We start from the raw sequence: 17,812 nt of genomic DNA, 5'->3' as shown, positions 1-17,812 counted from the left end.
TATTTGCCTTATTGCCTTTATTGAAACTTATACCCCGTTCACATGCACAACATTTACTCACATACGTAATTTTGCACATGTGTAACTATACACGCATGTGTATATGTAAATTTACTATGCGTTCACATGAAAATTAACTTAAGTTTGTAAATTGAGGTATGTAAATGGTGTAAGGCACATTATTCATCGGTCTGTTCACGACTTTCATCATGAAAAGGTTATTTTCGAATCATGAGAAGAGAGTTACCTTACAGAAATCTTTGCATGAAGTTTTGACTCCTTAAAGGGGAAGTGTACACGCAAAAATCACTTTCTTTCTTTTTCTAAACAAAATGCAATTTTAGAATTAGTTAGTATCTGTGTTTGAAAATATACACTCATTTTTTCTCACAGTGAAAGTAGGAAGCTCACAATAGTGTGAAAATGATATGCCGTTATGAGGCCTTCGTTTTACGAGCAAAATAGGCCTGAGTTATCCCCCTTAGATTATGACGTAATTGGTGCTAATTCAACTGGGTCCCTGTCTGTTCTCAACGCAAAAGATATCAAGGACCAGTTTTTATGTAAAACAACATGGTCTACGACACACTCCGGCGCAGTGGTGACTCAGCATAACACTATGCTGGCTGGCATCTGAGACGCTAGAATCACACACCTGGACCTACACCACGTGAAGCGGCTCCAAATAAGCATGATGACGTCATAATGTTTATCAATTGGCACCAATGACGTCATATTGCAAGGGGCATAAGCCATGGTGTTTTTGTTGTGGAAATAGAACACTTGGTAAATGTGAAAAATATAAATCGTTTAATGCGAAAAATATGTTAATTAATTGTGATATTTTTATATTTTTGTCTATGACACTTCTATGTTAACACTTTTAATGTGGAAAAAGTACAAGAAAAATAGGTTCATTTCCGTGTGAACTTGCCCTTTAAGACGCAAAGAAAACACTGTCCACCCAGCTGTGAATGTCAGCATAAAAGTTGGTATTGCTGTAGTCTGAATTGTGTCATTTTTCAGAATAGAGAAGTGTTTACAATTTGTTTAGTGGCAAAACAACAGATATATAGTTATTAGATCATCCTGTGACTTTGGCATAACCGTTCACATTACAACATATACATACAGTGCAAATTTACATTTACTTTTGCACCTGCTCCAGACATGTAAATTTGCTCCTGGTGTTAATATACATACGTGAGAAAAAGCGTGGTGCATGTGAACAGGGTGTTAGAAATGGTAGCTCTGGTGGAACATAGAGTGGGTCAGTGGCTTCACCTATTTGGCACTAGGTTTGCCGGCTTGAAATAATGTTCTAAATCAAGCATTCTTTGAGAACCTTTTTGGTATGATCCAGTGAAATGTATGACCTGTGTAATAATTACGTTATTGGTGTAGTTGTAAATCATGGTAAGATGGGTCATGTTTGGTATTCAGGGTGTCTAAACTTGGCCACTTTGACAAGATCAAAGATATGTTCTTACCATGATTAACAGTGGTATGATTTGTTCATTGAATCCTGTCTTAGCCCATGTAGGCTATCCTTCAGCGATACTTGTACGATGTTTGCCTAGTTTATTGAACTGTTTCAGTGATGGAAGTCTTCCAGTGAATCATTGCCACGGCTTGCATCATTGATTTGTTAACCTTTGGTTCAAATGAAAGTGTACATTTAGAATAAATCAACATTCTTCAGTGGAGAGCCTATTTCATCAAAATGTCTTACTTCAAGGCTAATTCCCAACCGAACATGTTCTTTTCCTTCTCGCCCAGTGCCAGGGTGTCTTGGCTGACAGACAGAACTAATTACTAGTTGTTACCGTACATTGTTGCCAAGTGCTCCAGATTACTTGACAAGTCAGTGGGTGTGACTAGTTTTTATTCTTCTATCTTTATTTGACAGGTCTGCCACCCCACTTCAAGGTTTCATGATTCTGAATCGACTGGGTCTCAACAACCTCATCGAGCCAATCACCAAGGACTTGGAGTTCCAGGTGCAGGACCCCTTCCTCCTCTACAGAAATGCCAAAAGTAAGTCTTTGTTTTACTCAAGACACAATCAGAGCTCTAGATAAACTTTTGATTTTGGGGGTAATTTACCCAGGGGTTTGATTTTGATTGGATATCCACAAGTTTTAGAGTGTGTTCAAACAAAATTTTGCTCCCTGTTTGTTCACATTTTGGTATTATCTTAAACCTGTTTCCCTGTAAATCATTTAGAAATATGTTAATAGTAGTATACCCGTCTGCGTCTGCTTGCATCTCCCTCTCCAGGAAGCCATTTTTTGTTAATTTGTTTATTTCTTTAATCTCCAATCAGCGACTAATTAAGGTACAACATTTACATTGACTAGGCACGATCTGCTTTTCAATTGGCATCTATCAGTATGTTTGTCGCAGAAGCTTTTCCGAATGTAACTGTCGGTAAGTGAATTTGGCGATCGGCTGATACACAATCATTTTATCTAACAGTTATAATATATGCAATTGTTTTATGTAAAAATTATAATATATACATTTTAATAGTGTATTTATAGTATTTGATACACACAGATTGGATTTGTCTGCATATTTCGGTTTATTTTATGCATACTTTACGCAAAGACACAGCTTATTTCGAGCTCTGGCAATATTAGTCTGCAGGAGAAGCTTTTCATAAAGGGTGACAAAATGGGCACTAGGTGAATTTGCAGAATGCATGCCGCTGCACCTTGACATTATTCATAATTTTAATTACAGGTTCATCTGACCCAGACTGGACTAATAAATGGTTGCTGTGAGATATAGCTGAAATATTGCTGACTGTGACAAAAGACATCATTCACTCACTAACTCACTACTTACCAAAAGCAAATGTGATATTATGTAGATCTATTGACCCCTTTGTTGAACATAGGACCAGTTTGATAATGTTTGGGTCTGGAAATATACTGAAAGGTTTGAACCCTTATGTTAATTATGACTATCGTATTTAAATACAAGTTTGGACCATTTCAAGGCATAAGACAAGTATTGGCCTGTCTGTTGTAAGTAAGCTCAGACTGAAAGGCGTAAGAAGACGCTTCCAGGATGAAGCGAACATAAAAGTTGCCACAGAGGCGTGGTTAGAGGGCCAATCTGCGGGATTCTATAAAAGTGTTATTAAAAGCTTGAAGAACAAATGGAATAAGTCTACTGAGGTGAATGAAGATTATATTGAAAAATAAAAGTGCAAAAGATATTCTGCGACTTGGTCTTATATTGAAGTTGCAAAACTTATTGAACGCCCCTCGTAAGTACACGCTCTGGTATTATACAATGTGTAATATAGCTGTATGTTTATTACACTGGTGATCTCTTCACGGGCTAGTAATAAATATATCTACCATACTATGACGCTCCCTGTTTATCTAAGTTGTCTACATTTCCATGTGGTGTCAAAGAAGAATTTTGCTTCAAAGGATAAGTGTAAAGAAATTATATTGAAAATCTAAATTGATGAGCTTTTATTTCGCAATGATAAAATTGAGATAGTGTCCTCCTTGATATTCCTCAAACTGCAGCTATTTACAGTTCTCTATCGCCATAACTGTACACTGCAACTGTTTGATTGTCATTTATGTTTAAATGATAGGCATCTATGGGCCAGCAAATTAAACATAAGACTGAAAAAGATGTTATCTTATGATAACAGCAGCTATTCCCATCAAGAAATTGAGCCAAGGGGATTTTCTGCTCATCTTGAAATTGAAGTACTTGCAGTAGCACCTTGACAGTACAGACAAGGAAAGTTATTTGATAAAGATACAGATGATTCAGTCTATAGGACACCCTGAAGCTACAACATGTTAATGAAGAGTGATATAGAATCCTTGTCTGTGGGATATTGCAAAGCTTTACTGGGCTTTTCATACAACATGGTCTTGAGGATTGATATAGAATCCTTGTCTGTGGGATATTGTGAAGATTTAACATGTTTTTCAGACATGTTCATGAATATTAATTAGGACATTGATATAGAATCCTTGTTTGTGGGATATTGCAAAGCTTTACTGGGCTTTTCATACAACATGGTCTTGAGGATTGATATAGAATCCTTGTCTATGGGATATTGTGAAGATTTAACATGTTTTTCAGACATGTTCATGAATATTAATTAGGACATTGATATAGAATCCTTGTCTGTGGGATATTGTGAAGATTTACTCGGTTTTTCATACAACATGGTCTTGAAGACTGAAGGGGACATTTCCAGAGCGTAGCTCATAAACCATTTAAACTGTTTAATATTTCTTCATGAAACTTTGTATTCACATCCGACATGCACTGAACTGGTGCTATTTGATTTGCTGGAATATTTCCAAAAATATTTTGTGTGTTCCGTGGCAACAGCATAACAAGTTGAACTCTTTCTCTATTTCTCGATTACTTTCAGGTCCCCGTAACATAGCTTGAATATTGCTTACTGCTGTTAATTAGCAACATTATGATTAAAAGGTCGGGGGATATCGATGACATTGTCTTCTTGTGTATTTTTCAGTGTTGCACAGAAAGAAAATAGATTGTAGTGTAAAACTCAACTGTTCACAAGCATGTGTCTTCGGTACAGAAAAAATCTAGCTAGGCTAAATAAAAATCAAGAATGGCTGAACAATATAGTGCATAAATTCATAGCTTTGCCCTACAAGTTCTTGTTCCTCTATGTGGCCAGGTTAGAAGTGGAGTGGGTATAGGTAACAACATAGTAAGTGATGCCACAGAATTAAGCTTGTGACATGGAACGGATATTTTACTCGCGATAGTTAGCATTTCCAGATAATATTATCAAAACGTGTAGTGTCCAGATTAAGCTATCCTACAACATCCTGTTCCTCCAAGCTCAAGTTTGATGGGGAATAAGCAAAGGTTGCAACATGTTAGGGAATTAGGCTTATGACATGAACCTGATGTTAGGACATAGCCATAATGGCCCTACCAAGATAATGTGTCAAGAGTCAGAGTTTTTATTGTACAGAACACCCTCGTAGGGCAGGGTACAAACTATCTACATATGGAATAAATATAACTATCAACATGAAAGGTAGATATACAAGATGTACATTATATATAGAGATATGACATTTTCACTCATAGTGTATAAACATCTATATACATGTATATCATGAGGTGGCTGGCAGCGTACACTTTAATAATGTAGATACTGTATTGATAAGACACAATAGTTGGAGTAAGATGTTGTCTACAAGAGAGGATATTTTACTAAACATGTCAGAGATAATATGTGAAACATATTTTGCTTTTTCAAGGCAGGAGTTTAGGATACTTGCAAAGATTTTATCATCATTTTGGCAGTTAAATAAATCTAGTGTTCAAATAAGTAACTGTCTTTCATAACGATAATTTGGACAGTACAAAAGGAAGTGTTTTTTGTCTTCTATCTTGTTACATAATTTACATATTCTCTGGTCGACAGGCATGTTTGTGTAGCTGCCTCTTTCAATCTCCAGATTATGGCAACTGAGTCTTAGTTTAGCGAAAGCTAATCTATGATCTTTACATTTTACAGCTGAAACATTCAAATTTATCTTTAACAAGTCCTAAATGCCTAAGTTTGTGGGAGCTATCAGTGTTTACTTGGTCTCTTTCAATGAGAAAATATTTCTAAATTTTGTTTGAAGAGCTTCATAGAATTTTGAGCCTGCAAGGACTTTTTAATGTAAGCGAGGACCTTCAGCCAAATGTTCAATCGACTGAGACAACCTGAGCAGGTCCTCATACAGCTGAAGAGCCTACATCAAAGGTGGTAAACACTTGATTTTCAATTGACTAGATTTTGTTACATCTCTCCAATCCTTCTTGATTACTTTTGCAAGCATCTTCCTTGATTAGATCAGCATTAACGAGCCATATGTGGGGCCTGAGAGAAGGAATCAGATCATGTTCCTGCACCAGGGTGAACATCTTGGAGAAACGTAGCCTGTTAGCTGATGGAACTGGATATGTCTTCAGTGTTGAAACCTTGTCACAGGTGTCTGCCCAGGCTATGACACCCTGCTGTAATTAGCCATACAGTTAGTTGGCTGCATCTCAGGGTCATCATTTTCTGTGGGTTCCTATATCAGTAATTATAAAGATTTGGTAGTGCAGTTCTAGATTTATCAAATGATGTCTTTCATAGTCAAAAAGGTTGCATGCTGGGTGGAGCGGGATAGAGCTGGTGGTAATGTATTTCCCCTGCAAGAGAGTTACCTCCCCCTGGGACACTTTATTATGCGCTATTGCTGAGTTGTGAATCTGATGCTGTCATAATTAATGTTAGGAAAACCTTCAACTCAAAATGCCGAAGTTTTGATACTTTGTGTTCTGTCAGCATATTCTTTTCATGCTGTGTGTTCTACTGTAAGTCATAAAATTAACTGGTTGCAAAATAGATGCAAGTGTCGACCCCAAGCCTGAAGTGCATCATGAAATTAATGTGAGTGCCCACTACCTTTCAAGTGTAACATTTATTGAGAGAACTAGAATGGCTGTAGATTAGAAGTCCATCATATGGTATTGAGTGATAGCCTAATATCAGGGTTAGAACATAACACAAGCCCACTAGCCTGCTAGCCAGAGGCTAGTACAAATTCATTCGGGCTAGTACAAATTTCCCCATTGTTTTGACAATACAAGGGCATATTATCTTTCCCCTGGCTTATTGAGTAAAGACTTTGAGGTATGTTATATCCCTTTCAAATGTCATTTAAACTGACAAACATTCTATAGTTTCTATGTGCTGCGTGAGTCTTGACCATCCTGATTGTAATTTTTTTAATTAATGAGCAGTGTTTAGTTTTGAGCACGACCGCTGTTATGTGCTGTACAATTCACCACATGAGTTTTGCTTGTCATTGTTGCATGTGCAGTGAACCTGACTTGACAATAAACATAGTGTTACATTAACAAACCAACAGTTTTAGACCACTAGTCCTTATAATGATAACATATAGCAAAACCCATAAAAAGGGCAAATTTTTACTAGTCCTTATGATACCTTAACTATTGGGCAGTTTGGCAAGGACTATAGGACTAGTGCCAATTCTAACGCTGTAAACACCATTAAGTCCAGAATATAATGCATCAAATTATTAATGCAAGCATTCAGGGACAATCAGATTTTTCACATTAATTTCTTCTTATATTAATTTCTTGCTTTATGGTATTTCGTATGCTTTTCTTTTGGAATACAGTTTTCAACGTAATAGTTGGTTTATTTGTGTCTCAGATGTATTATTTGGGTAGGATATTCAGTAGGCCAATGCAGTCAGAAGCATCACAATTTGCGGTGGTCAGGCTCGCTGATTTGGTTGATGCATGTCATCGACTCCAATTGCGCCAATCGATGCTCATGATATTAATCACTCCAGACTCCATTATTTACAGACCGCCGTCATATAGCTGGAATATTGCTGAGTGCGACGTTAAACAACAAACCAACCAACACAATTTGTATCCTCTAAACTATGACCCATTCAAATTACATATTGATTACAAGGGTTGATTGATGAGTTCTGATCCCAACATCAAAGTATTGTAATAGTGAAATCTTTGGTTGTGGATATTACGTGATGTCATAGATGTATATCCACAAAGTCAGTAAAATAAGCAGGGGTCTGTGACATTTGGAAAATGGATAAATTTTAGGTATGTGCAGTGTTAAAGTACTTGCAGATTGCTGTTTGGCTGGAAGTGGTGAACCCAGGTTTCATCCATAGTCAAAAATTATTGCAAGAATCTTTCTGGATCAGCTTCAAACAGAGCTAGATTTACAAACAACCCTGACCTGTTAAATGTTGGGGACCTCACACTCTGGTGCCGATTTCCAGTATTAGTCAAAATGTGAAACAGCCTCCATGATGTGATGGACAGAGTGTCCGCCTGGAGAGCAGACAGTTTGTGGTTCAATCCACTGGCTGGATCATTTCAAAAGGTGTTAAAGATGGTACTTGTGGTTACCCTGTCTGGCAGTCAGCTTCAAGAGTATAAGACGAGGACTGACCGGCTCGGAGTCAGTATAATGTCTGAGTAGAGTGTCCTTGTTAAATTGTGGCATGGTATCTCAGTGGGCTAGCACTATAAAATCGGCATTAGTCCAAGTCCAAGTACACCTACACACATCACTATATAAGTGTATGTTTATACTCTTTTTCGCCTCACCTTGATCTAGATGTGACAAGTGCCACGTGTGAAACTGAGGTATTGTTTCTGCGACCATTGACTGCTAGATTGACATCCATCATAAAGTTTGAGTAAGCAGTGAAAGCATGTGGTGTTTGAATGACTTGAATCCAACTTGCTTAGACTCTCTCTTTATTTGTGCTGAGTAATTCAGGCAATGTTCTCATTCCTCCGTTGTGTGTTTGGTGCATGTGTTACACAGTTGTTGTTCATGTTACAGATATCTACGGCATCTGGTTCTATGAGAAGGATGAGTGTGCCAGGATCGGAAATCTCATGAACAAGTAAGTCACCTGCAACCACCACCAGCACAGCTCATCAAGACACAACAAATCAATTAGATCGCCCATACCGTGCTATACCTTTAGGAGTATCAACTAATGAAAGGTGCATGATTCATACTACCAATTGGCTTAACCTTGCTTATTTTCAGACAACTTGAACTAGAGATTTCTATTAAGACCTATACAACTTTAAATGAAATTTGGATAAGGATGTTCATTTACAAAACAATATTTTCCAGGAAGACCTAAGACCCTGACGTAGCCCTTTCATTTTGGATATAAAAACTTGAATAAAATTTCCATGATGACTTGGGACCTTCAAAGACATTTTCATGCAGTTTAGGACCTCAAAGAAACTTCCATTAGGCAGCCTTTTCAGTCAGACTTGGAGTAGCCGACTGAATGAGGCAAGTAGGCAGCTGTAGCAGTCTTAGGAGGATAAGGTCAGATTTGTAGCTCACCTGGACGAAAGGAAGGTAATGCGAGCATATGTCATGAAATGAGTATCGTGAAGGCAAGATCAGATTTGTAGCTCACCTAGATTGAAAGAAGGCAATGTAGGCATATGTCAAGATCTGAGTATTGTGAAGGCAAGGTCTGATTTGTAGCTCACCTCTACTGAAAGAAGGCAATGTAGGCATATGTCAAGATCTGAGTATGGTGAAGGGAAGGTCTGATTTGTAGCTCACCTAGACTGAAAGAAGACAATGTAGGCATATGTCAAGATCTGAATATCCTGAAGGCCAAGCCAGATTTGTAGCTCACCTAGACTGAAAGACGGCAATGTAGGCATATATCAAGATCTGAATATCGTGAAGGCAAGGTCAGATTAGTAGCTCACCTGGTACTAATTATATTAAGTAAAAATATCTTTGTTAGTCTTCACAGATGGCACGAGGCACAGGGAATAGGAAATAAATCAGTTTTATAGTGTCACAGCTTCATTTGACTATTGCATTTAGTCATCATCTAATGCAGGGAGACCAAATGGGAACGTTGAAAGTATGTAGTGGAGCTCAAAACCTCTGATATATATATTTTCTGTACAGAGAAACTCTTTAAAACATTTTTTAAGCCTTTGAGAGTATGTGCAAGGGACAAACAAGAGAGAAATCATATAACCACTTTCTATAACATGCCTGTAGGTCAATTGAGCCCTTTAATTCTTATTCCTCCCGTGTTCGATATAAGCGCCTGCCCGTAGGCCTGTGGCAGGTAGATCTAATGTCAGGTCCTTATGGCCTGCAGTAAAATGACATGTCCATTTTTTTGTTACAGTAAGCTGCATTTTTTTTAATGAGGGCCTGGAGAGTTTAGTCAGGGCCAGCGGCTTCTAAAGTTTGTGGGTCTTGATGGCAGCCTGGCAATTTATTTTGTTTCAGACACTGCATACCTAATCTACCTGGTATTACTCCTGATAATCAATCAAAATAGTTGGTACCTTGGTCTCATTTCAAATGGGAGAATACAGTTTGTCTACTGGCACCCCAAATAACTGTGCTGTTTATGCCCTTAGCCATGTCATGCCAGTCTACTGATCATGGGTTCTAAGGACCTTTTTACTCCAACTGATTTTGGGGTCGACGGGATAGCCTAGTGGTTAAAGCGTTTGCTCGTCACGCCGAAGACCAGGGTTCGATTCCCATATGGGTACCAATGTGTAAAGCCCACTTGTGGTGTCCCCCACCATGATATTGCTGGAGTATTCAGCAGTAGAAACTAACAGTTTTAGTCCAGTAGTCCTTCTAATGATAACGTATAGTAAAACCCTTAAAAATGGCATATTTCTACTAGTCCTTATGATACCTAACCATTGGGCAGTTTGGCAAGGACTACGGAACTAGTGCCAACGCTGAATATTGCTTAAAGCAGCGTATAACCATGCTCGCTCGCTCGCTCACTCACTCACTCACTCACTCACTCACTCACTCACTCACTCACTCACTCACTCACTCACTCACTCACTCACTCACTCACTCCTATTGATTTTGAATTAAAAAACACTGACTACGAATCTAGGTGCATTTTTATATTTTATTTTAAGAATATCATACAAATGAAGTTCATAACAGATGAACTAAAATTACTTCTAATTTGGAACATACTACAGCACATACCTGTGCACAAATGCATGCCAAACATTTCAAATTGGTATTGTCTATTTGACCATGGGTGAAGCCATCTTAAAACCATGTGTGCATAGCGGAAATAAGCCTGTTGCATTAAGGGTAAGACCCGCGAAGATCCGGGGTAGAATAGGTCTCCTGCTACCCATACTTGCCATAAAAGGCGACTGTGCGACACCAAAGTAATGAAATTCAAAAACCACCACTGTTGTGGGGTTTCCTTCCACATCAAGTTGATACTCTGTGATATATCAGCGTTAGAAATTGGCACTAGTCCTGTAGTCCTTGCCAAACTGCCCATTAGTTAAGGTATCCTGAGAACTAGTAGAAATTTGGCCTTTATCAAGGTTTTGCTATATGTTATCATTTTAAGGACTAGTGGACTAAAACCGTTATATAATTAGTTTCTGTCGCTGTATATTGTAATTCTGTTCCAACCGGCCTTAACCTCACACTCACTCATATCAAATATGACACATGTTCTCCTGTAATTCTGAAATGCCATGGCACTACCCTTCTGACCAGTTTGACAGCAACACGAATGATGTTTGAAGCCCCCAGGTGGTAGATATGAGCTATTATTCCCTGTTTGCCTGCAGATAAAGCTGTGACCTTCCTCATCAGAACTGTTGGTATATTATTGTGGAGCACAAATACAAACATAGACCTTGTTATAAGCTCTGTAGGTGTGTTGGCAATCTTCATTGTTTAGAACTGTCGGTAATGAGACTTCAGGGGCCGGGTATGTATACTCTCCTATATAACGCTGATACATGTGACCTAAATCTAGTACTTACGTTGTCCATTAATTAATCTGTTATCTTGAATTGACACTACACAGAGTGTGTATGGCATCATGGTAGAGAGATGATGTATGGTAAAGCAAGTGGTTCACCAGATGTGCTATAATAGGGATGGATGGTATATTGTTTTAGCCACCATGCATGACAGGGACAGGGGCTTTGTACTCGTGGATATAGAGTTACTTGGAGGTGGATGTATAAGATGTGCGATAACAATAACGCTTGCTTTATCACAAACCATGGTACTTGTGTACCATCAAATACTGTTGTTCATGAGATTTGTGTAAATGTTTGTATTAATTTCACAAGATATTTGGGTTAATGGTGCTTTGAATGGAAGTGTAGGGGTGCTAACACAATCACAGATGTTGATGGTTGTGGAGTTCATCTGATCCCAAGTGCCATATCAGTTTAGGTTATGGCCAATCATACGCATTAACCCTCGTTGTCTTAGACCATAAACTGCTCACTTTTGTTAACTCTTCTCGTTAACACCTTCCCACTTCATAACAGATTTGTTAAAATGTTTATGGTAATGCTAGGAGTTAGGAGGAAGAAAACTAATCAAAATTCAATGTCTGTGTCTTTATTATGCACCACCCATCTACACAGCTGTAGACCCGTGAAGATCCCGGCATCAGTGCTCCGATCCTAGGTTCGATCCTAATTTCTGTCCTTTTCACCAGAGTGATAAACATCTTTTACCTTTTGAAGTTGGGTTTGCTCCTTCATTTAGTTACCCTGGCATTATTGAAATACAGCAGCATTGAACAAAACTCTCTCCTATGAGCCGTCATCTAACTCGTCATGCAGAGTTGCGTCCCTTAGGACGTGGGCTCGAATCCCGGTGCGCCCTGATTATGTTTCTAGGTTTGCACATGCTCGTGGGTTTCACGTCACTTACAGCTTTCCTTCCACGCCAAGCTGACAGGAATAGCGTTGAAAGCAGCTTTAAACCCAACCCACTCACTCGCTCTCATTAGTATTACTTTAGAGCATGCTTAGTGGGTAATATGTGGTGTCATGTCTTACAGAAACTTCTTTTGTCAATAAACAAATACAGTTTGAGAACGGGTAAGCTTCAGATCCTTAGCCTCTGTTTTCAACTGGTAAATGTGTTTCTGTCATTATTATATTGTTAGTGTCTGTATTCTATCATCGGAAATATCGCCTAATGGCAAGGTATGGCTACAAGCTAAGCTTCCTGAGTATTGTTTACCATACATGTTAAATGATCCGTGCAGTGGGTCTAAGACAGATGCTTGCTCATCATATAAATTCTTGAAAGCCTGAAAATATTGTTACTTTTTTAAGCAAAAGAACTTCCTTTCATGACCTTTATCAAAGTAGTCGAAGCTTTTATTATTATATCAACCTTTCATCCTTTATATCAGTCAAGTTCTTCATTAAATCAGTTAAGTTCTTCTTTGAATTAGTTAAGTTCTTCATTAAATCAGTTACCGTATTTTCTTGAGTATAGTGCGCACCCATGTATAATGCGTACCCCCCTCTAGCGGGTTCAATATTTTTGAAAAAAAGAAATTTCAATATTATGCGCAGAAAAAATTTACACCGTACCCTTTCAGCGAAGTCCGGCAAACGAACGGGTGCTGAGAAACTTCGTCAGTACAAATTCGAAATTTGAGATAAAAAAATCACCAGACATGTTTATTTACTGTTTAAATAGTATTTATTGTTCTGCTAGGCATTGTTTTATATCTAGGGATTAAGATTACATTGTGTATTTTCTCTTAAAGTAAGCCGGAAACAGCAATCAGCTGTACACACGATTTCTTGGAATTGACCGGTGATTCGGTTAAGACACACCCAATGATATAACTTTATAGGATTTTTAATGCAAGGATCAGCAACAATTGTATCTGAAATTTATTTTTTTTATCAGGAATAATATATTCCATTATTTTCTTAATTATATGCAGCCTTTACTAAACATATTTAAAATAATAATAACCCTAAGTGAAGCAGCTGATCGCTATTCCCGGGTATTATTTTTTACATGGAACCAGTCTGACCAGTCACCGTCAAGGCTCAGGCGCACGTGATCGCGAGAATTTCATGTTGACATAGAATCGTCAAACAAAAACAAATATGACTTTTAACGAGTCAAAGTATGTCATTTATGATAGATGTATCCATTCTCTGTCAATTAAGGTTCGTTTCAAGGCGTCAATAGCGGTATTCTGACCGTGGTTGCTGTTAATAACGGTGAGTTAATAACGATTTCGCCGAAATTAATAAAAACAATATTATAAGGAATTTTGAATAAAATTAATGAAATAAGTTACAAACATAAGTCCAGATATACAAAGAACACTTTTTATAGCCAGACAGTGTAATTACATGTTTATTTTGCGTACTTCAGTATGGATTTGTTGACATGGTATTTCCGGTGTTTCGTGCTCACGGTAATGTCTTTTCATGGGGGAAAAAAACATCCAAACTCATAATTTGTGTATAATGCGCACCCCCTTCTACCCAGCTGTGTTTTTTCGAAAAAAAGTGCGCACTATACTCAAGAAAATACGGTAAGTTCTTCATTAAATCAGTTAAGTTCTTCATTAAATCAGTTAAGTTCTTCATTAAATCAGTTAAGTTCTTCATTAAATCAGTTAAGTTCTTATTTGAATAGTCAAGTTCTTAATAGAATCATTTAAGTTCTTCATTAAATCAGTTAAGTTCTTCTTGAATCAATTAAGTTCTTCTTTGAATTAGTTAAGTTCTTCATTAAATCAGTTAAGTTCTTCATTAAATAAGTTAAGTTCTTCATTAAATCAGTTAAGTTCTTCTTGAATCAGTTAAGTTCTTCATTAAATCAGTTAAGTTCTTCATTAAATCAGTTAAGTACTTCAGTGAATCAGTCAAGTGCTTCATTGAATCAGTCAAGTTCTTCATTGAATCAGTCAAGTTCTTCTTGAATCAGTTAAGTTCTTCGTTAAATCAGTTAAGTTCTTCATTAAATCAGTTAAGTTCTTCTTGAATCAATTAGGTTTTTCATTAAATCAGTGTTTTTTTCATTAAATCAGTTAAGTTCTTCATTAAATCAGTTAAGTTCTTCATTAAATCAGTTAAGTTCTTATTTGAATAGTCAAGTTCTTAATAGAATCATTTAAGTTCTTCATTAAATCAGTTAAGTTCTTCTTGAATCAATTAAGTTCTTCTTTGAATTAGTTAAGTTCTTCATTAAATCAGTTAAGTTCTTCATTAAATAAGTTAAGTTCTTCATTAAATCAGTTAAGTTCTTCTTGAATCAGTTAAGTTCTTCATTAAATCAGTTAAGTTCTTCATTAAATCAGTTAAGTACTTCAGTGAATCAGTCAAGTGCTTCATTGAATCAGTCAAGTTCTTCATTGAATCAGTCAAGTTCTTCTTGAATCAGTTAAGTTCTTCGTTAAATCAGTTAAGTTCTTCATTAAATCAGTTAAGTTCTTCTTGAATCAATTAGGTTTTTCATTAAATCAGTGTTTTTTTCATTAAATCAGTTAAGTTCTTCTTGAATCAATTAAGTTCTTCATTAAATCAGTTAAGTTTTGCATTGAATCAATTAAGTTCTTCTTGAATCAGTCAAGTTCTTCATTAAATCAGTTAAGTGCTTCGCTGAATCAGTGAAGTTCTTCTTTGAATCAGTCAAGTTCTTCATTGAATCAGTCAAGTTCTTCATTAAATCAGTTAAGTTCTTCTTTGAATAGTTAAGTTCTTCATTAAATCAGTTAAGTTCTTCATTAAATCAGTTAAGTTTTTCATTAAATCAGTTAAGTTCTTCTTGAATCAATTAAGTGCTTCATTAAATCAGTTAAGTTCTTCATGAAATCAGTTAAGTTCTTCATTAAATCAGTTAAGTTCTTCTTGAATCAATTAAGTCCTTCATTAAATCAGTTAAGTTTTTCATTAAATCAGTTAAGTTCTTAATTAAATCAGTTAAATTCTTCTTGAATCAGTTAAGTTCTTCTTGAATCAATTAAGTTCTTCTTTGAATTAAGTTCTTCATTAAATCAGTTAAGTTCTTCATTAAATCAGTTAAGTGCTTCGCTGAATCAGTGAAGTTCTTCTTTGAATCAGTCAAGTTCTTTGTTGAATCAGTCAAGTTCTTCATTAAATCAGTTAAGTTTTTCATTGAATCAGTCAAGTGCTTTGTTGAATCAGTCAAGTTCTTCATTGAATCAGTCAAGTGCTTCATTGAATCAGTAAGGTTCTTCACTGAATTAGTTATCACAAGGCTTCATAAGAGGCAGATGATTTGTAATGTTAAGGTAATTTAGGGTTGGCTAGCCAATTCAGTGTGACGTGTACCAACAGCATGGACAAATCAGAACAGTATTTTCATCCATCATAGGAGTTAGGCTGGTCTTCAGATCCCACATACAACATCTTGCTGTGCAGACTGCCAGGATCTGCTGATCCGGGATGTGAATTCAAGATCTTGGCACCATGCCAATGCTCACTGGTTTCCCCATAGTATTGGCCTGCCTCATATTGTATGTAACCAGTGTTAACCAATGTTATTGTGCTTTATTGAGATTGTGATTTTTTTCATTTCTGACTTCATCCCCATCCATTGCATAATTGTTTGTTTTTCCTATGCCCAACAAGCAAAGGTGTTCATATTCAGTTATGACCTCACAGCCCCACCATTGTATAATTGTTTGTTTTTCCTATGCCCAACAAGCAAAGGTGTTCATATTCAGTTATGTCACATCCCCATCCATTGTATAATTGTTTTGTTTATCCTATGCCTTACAAGCCCTGATGGAAGGTGTTCATATTCAGTTATGACCTCACATCCCCATCCATTGTATAATTGTTTTGTTTATCCTATGCCTTACAAGCCCTGATGGAAGGTGTTCATATTCAGTTATGACCTCACATCCCCATCCATTGTGTAATTGTTTTGTTTATCCTATGCCCTACAACATGTACAAGCAAAGAAGTTCATATTCAGTTATGACCTCACATCCCCATCCATTGCATAATTGTTTTGTTTATCCTATGCCCTACAAGCCCTGATGGAAGGTGTTCATATTCAGTTATGACCTCACAGCCCCACCATTGTATAATTGTTTGTTTTTCCTATGCCCTACAACATGTACAAGCAAAGAAGTTCATATTCAGTTCGGATCTCACAGCCCCACCATTGTATAATTGTTTGTTTTTCCTATGCCCTACAACATGTACAAGCAAAGAAGTTCATATTCAGTTATGACCTCACAGCCCCACCATTGTATAATTGTTTGTTTTTCCTATGCCCTACAACATGTACAAGCAAAGAAGTTCATATTCAGTTAGGATCTCACAGCTCCACCATTGTATAATTGTTTGTTTTTCCTATGCCCTACAACATGTACAAGCAAAGAAGTTCATATTCAGTTAGGATCTCACAGCCCCACCTTTGTATAATTGTTTGTTTTTCCTATGCCCTACAACATGTACAAGCAAAGAAGTTCATATTCAGTTATGACCTCACAGCCCCCTCATTGTATAATTGTTTGTTTTTCCTATGCCCTACAACATGTACAAGCAAAGAACTTCATATTCAGTTATGACCTCAAAGCCCCACCATTGTATAATTGTTTGTTTTTCCTATGCCCTACAACATGTACAAGCAAAGGTTTTCATATTCAGTTATGATCTCACAGCCCCACCATTGTATAATTGTTTGAACGGAAGCTTAGGAGAATTTCTTCAAATTATGAGTGATCCCATCGAAGACACTCTGTCTGCTACAGAGAATGTTGCACTTAGAAGCAGCAGTGTATTGAACTTCGTACACCTCTGTCTTGTTACGTCCCTGCAGGACATCATGGGGGCACCAGCAATATACAAGCTGCATGCAGTGCTGGGACACGGTTTCACAAAGTGGAATCTGAAATACAAACACCATTGTAACCATAATAGCAAATTTAATAGATCTTAGATGGTGGTTCATTGTATCTGGTACATTCGTTACGCCCTGCCCGGAGAGCAGAAACTCGATGGTTCAATCCCCTGACTGCATCATACTGAAAGACAATAAAAGATGGTACTTGTTGTTACTCTGCCTAGTGCTCAGTATTGAAGAGATAAAACAGGGACTGTTCTGCTCAGAGTAAATATATGGTATCTGAGTGTGCTGTTTTTGTTAAGCTGTTTTATGGTATCTCAGTGGGCTATCAAATCAACTAGCACATTAGTAGCGACACACAGGCAACCACACATGTGCACGCATGCACAGGCACACGCACATGCACATGCACATGCACATGCACATCACTATATAAGTGAAATGATTGTGGAAGTTCAACTCTATTGCATATCACCTATTGCATGTAGAACAGTATTCTGATATTCTGATGGAGAATACACCAGGAAGAATCAACTTCTCCCCCCCCTCAAAAAAACA

The 17,812-nt window shown here is 37.2% G+C and overlaps 1 protein-coding gene across 1 annotated transcript in view; it reads left to right on the top strand.

The window, feature by feature from the left end:
- LOC124122166 (mRNA-decapping enzyme 1B-like) overlaps positions 1-17,812 on the top strand; it is a 169,429-nt gene that overhangs the window by 108,986 nt on the left and 42,631 nt on the right. Inside the window, exons 3-4 of the mRNA XM_046485292.2 lie at positions 1,910-2,037; positions 8,426-8,489. Coding sequence (XP_046341248.1) covers positions 1,910-2,037; positions 8,426-8,489 — 192 coding nt within the window. The remainder of the gene's footprint in view (positions 1-1,909; positions 2,038-8,425; positions 8,490-17,812) is intronic.

The sequence above is a fragment of the Haliotis rufescens genome, unplaced genomic scaffold, assembly GCF_023055435.1.
Source record: "Haliotis rufescens isolate VD_foot unplaced genomic scaffold, xgHalRufe1.0.p SCAF_16, whole genome shotgun sequence".
In the NCBI taxonomy this organism is placed as follows: Eukaryota; Metazoa; Mollusca; class Gastropoda; order Lepetellida; family Haliotidae; genus Haliotis; species Haliotis rufescens.
Note: the sequence above shows the minus strand (reverse complement) of the source record. Positions and strands in the feature narration are given on the sequence as shown.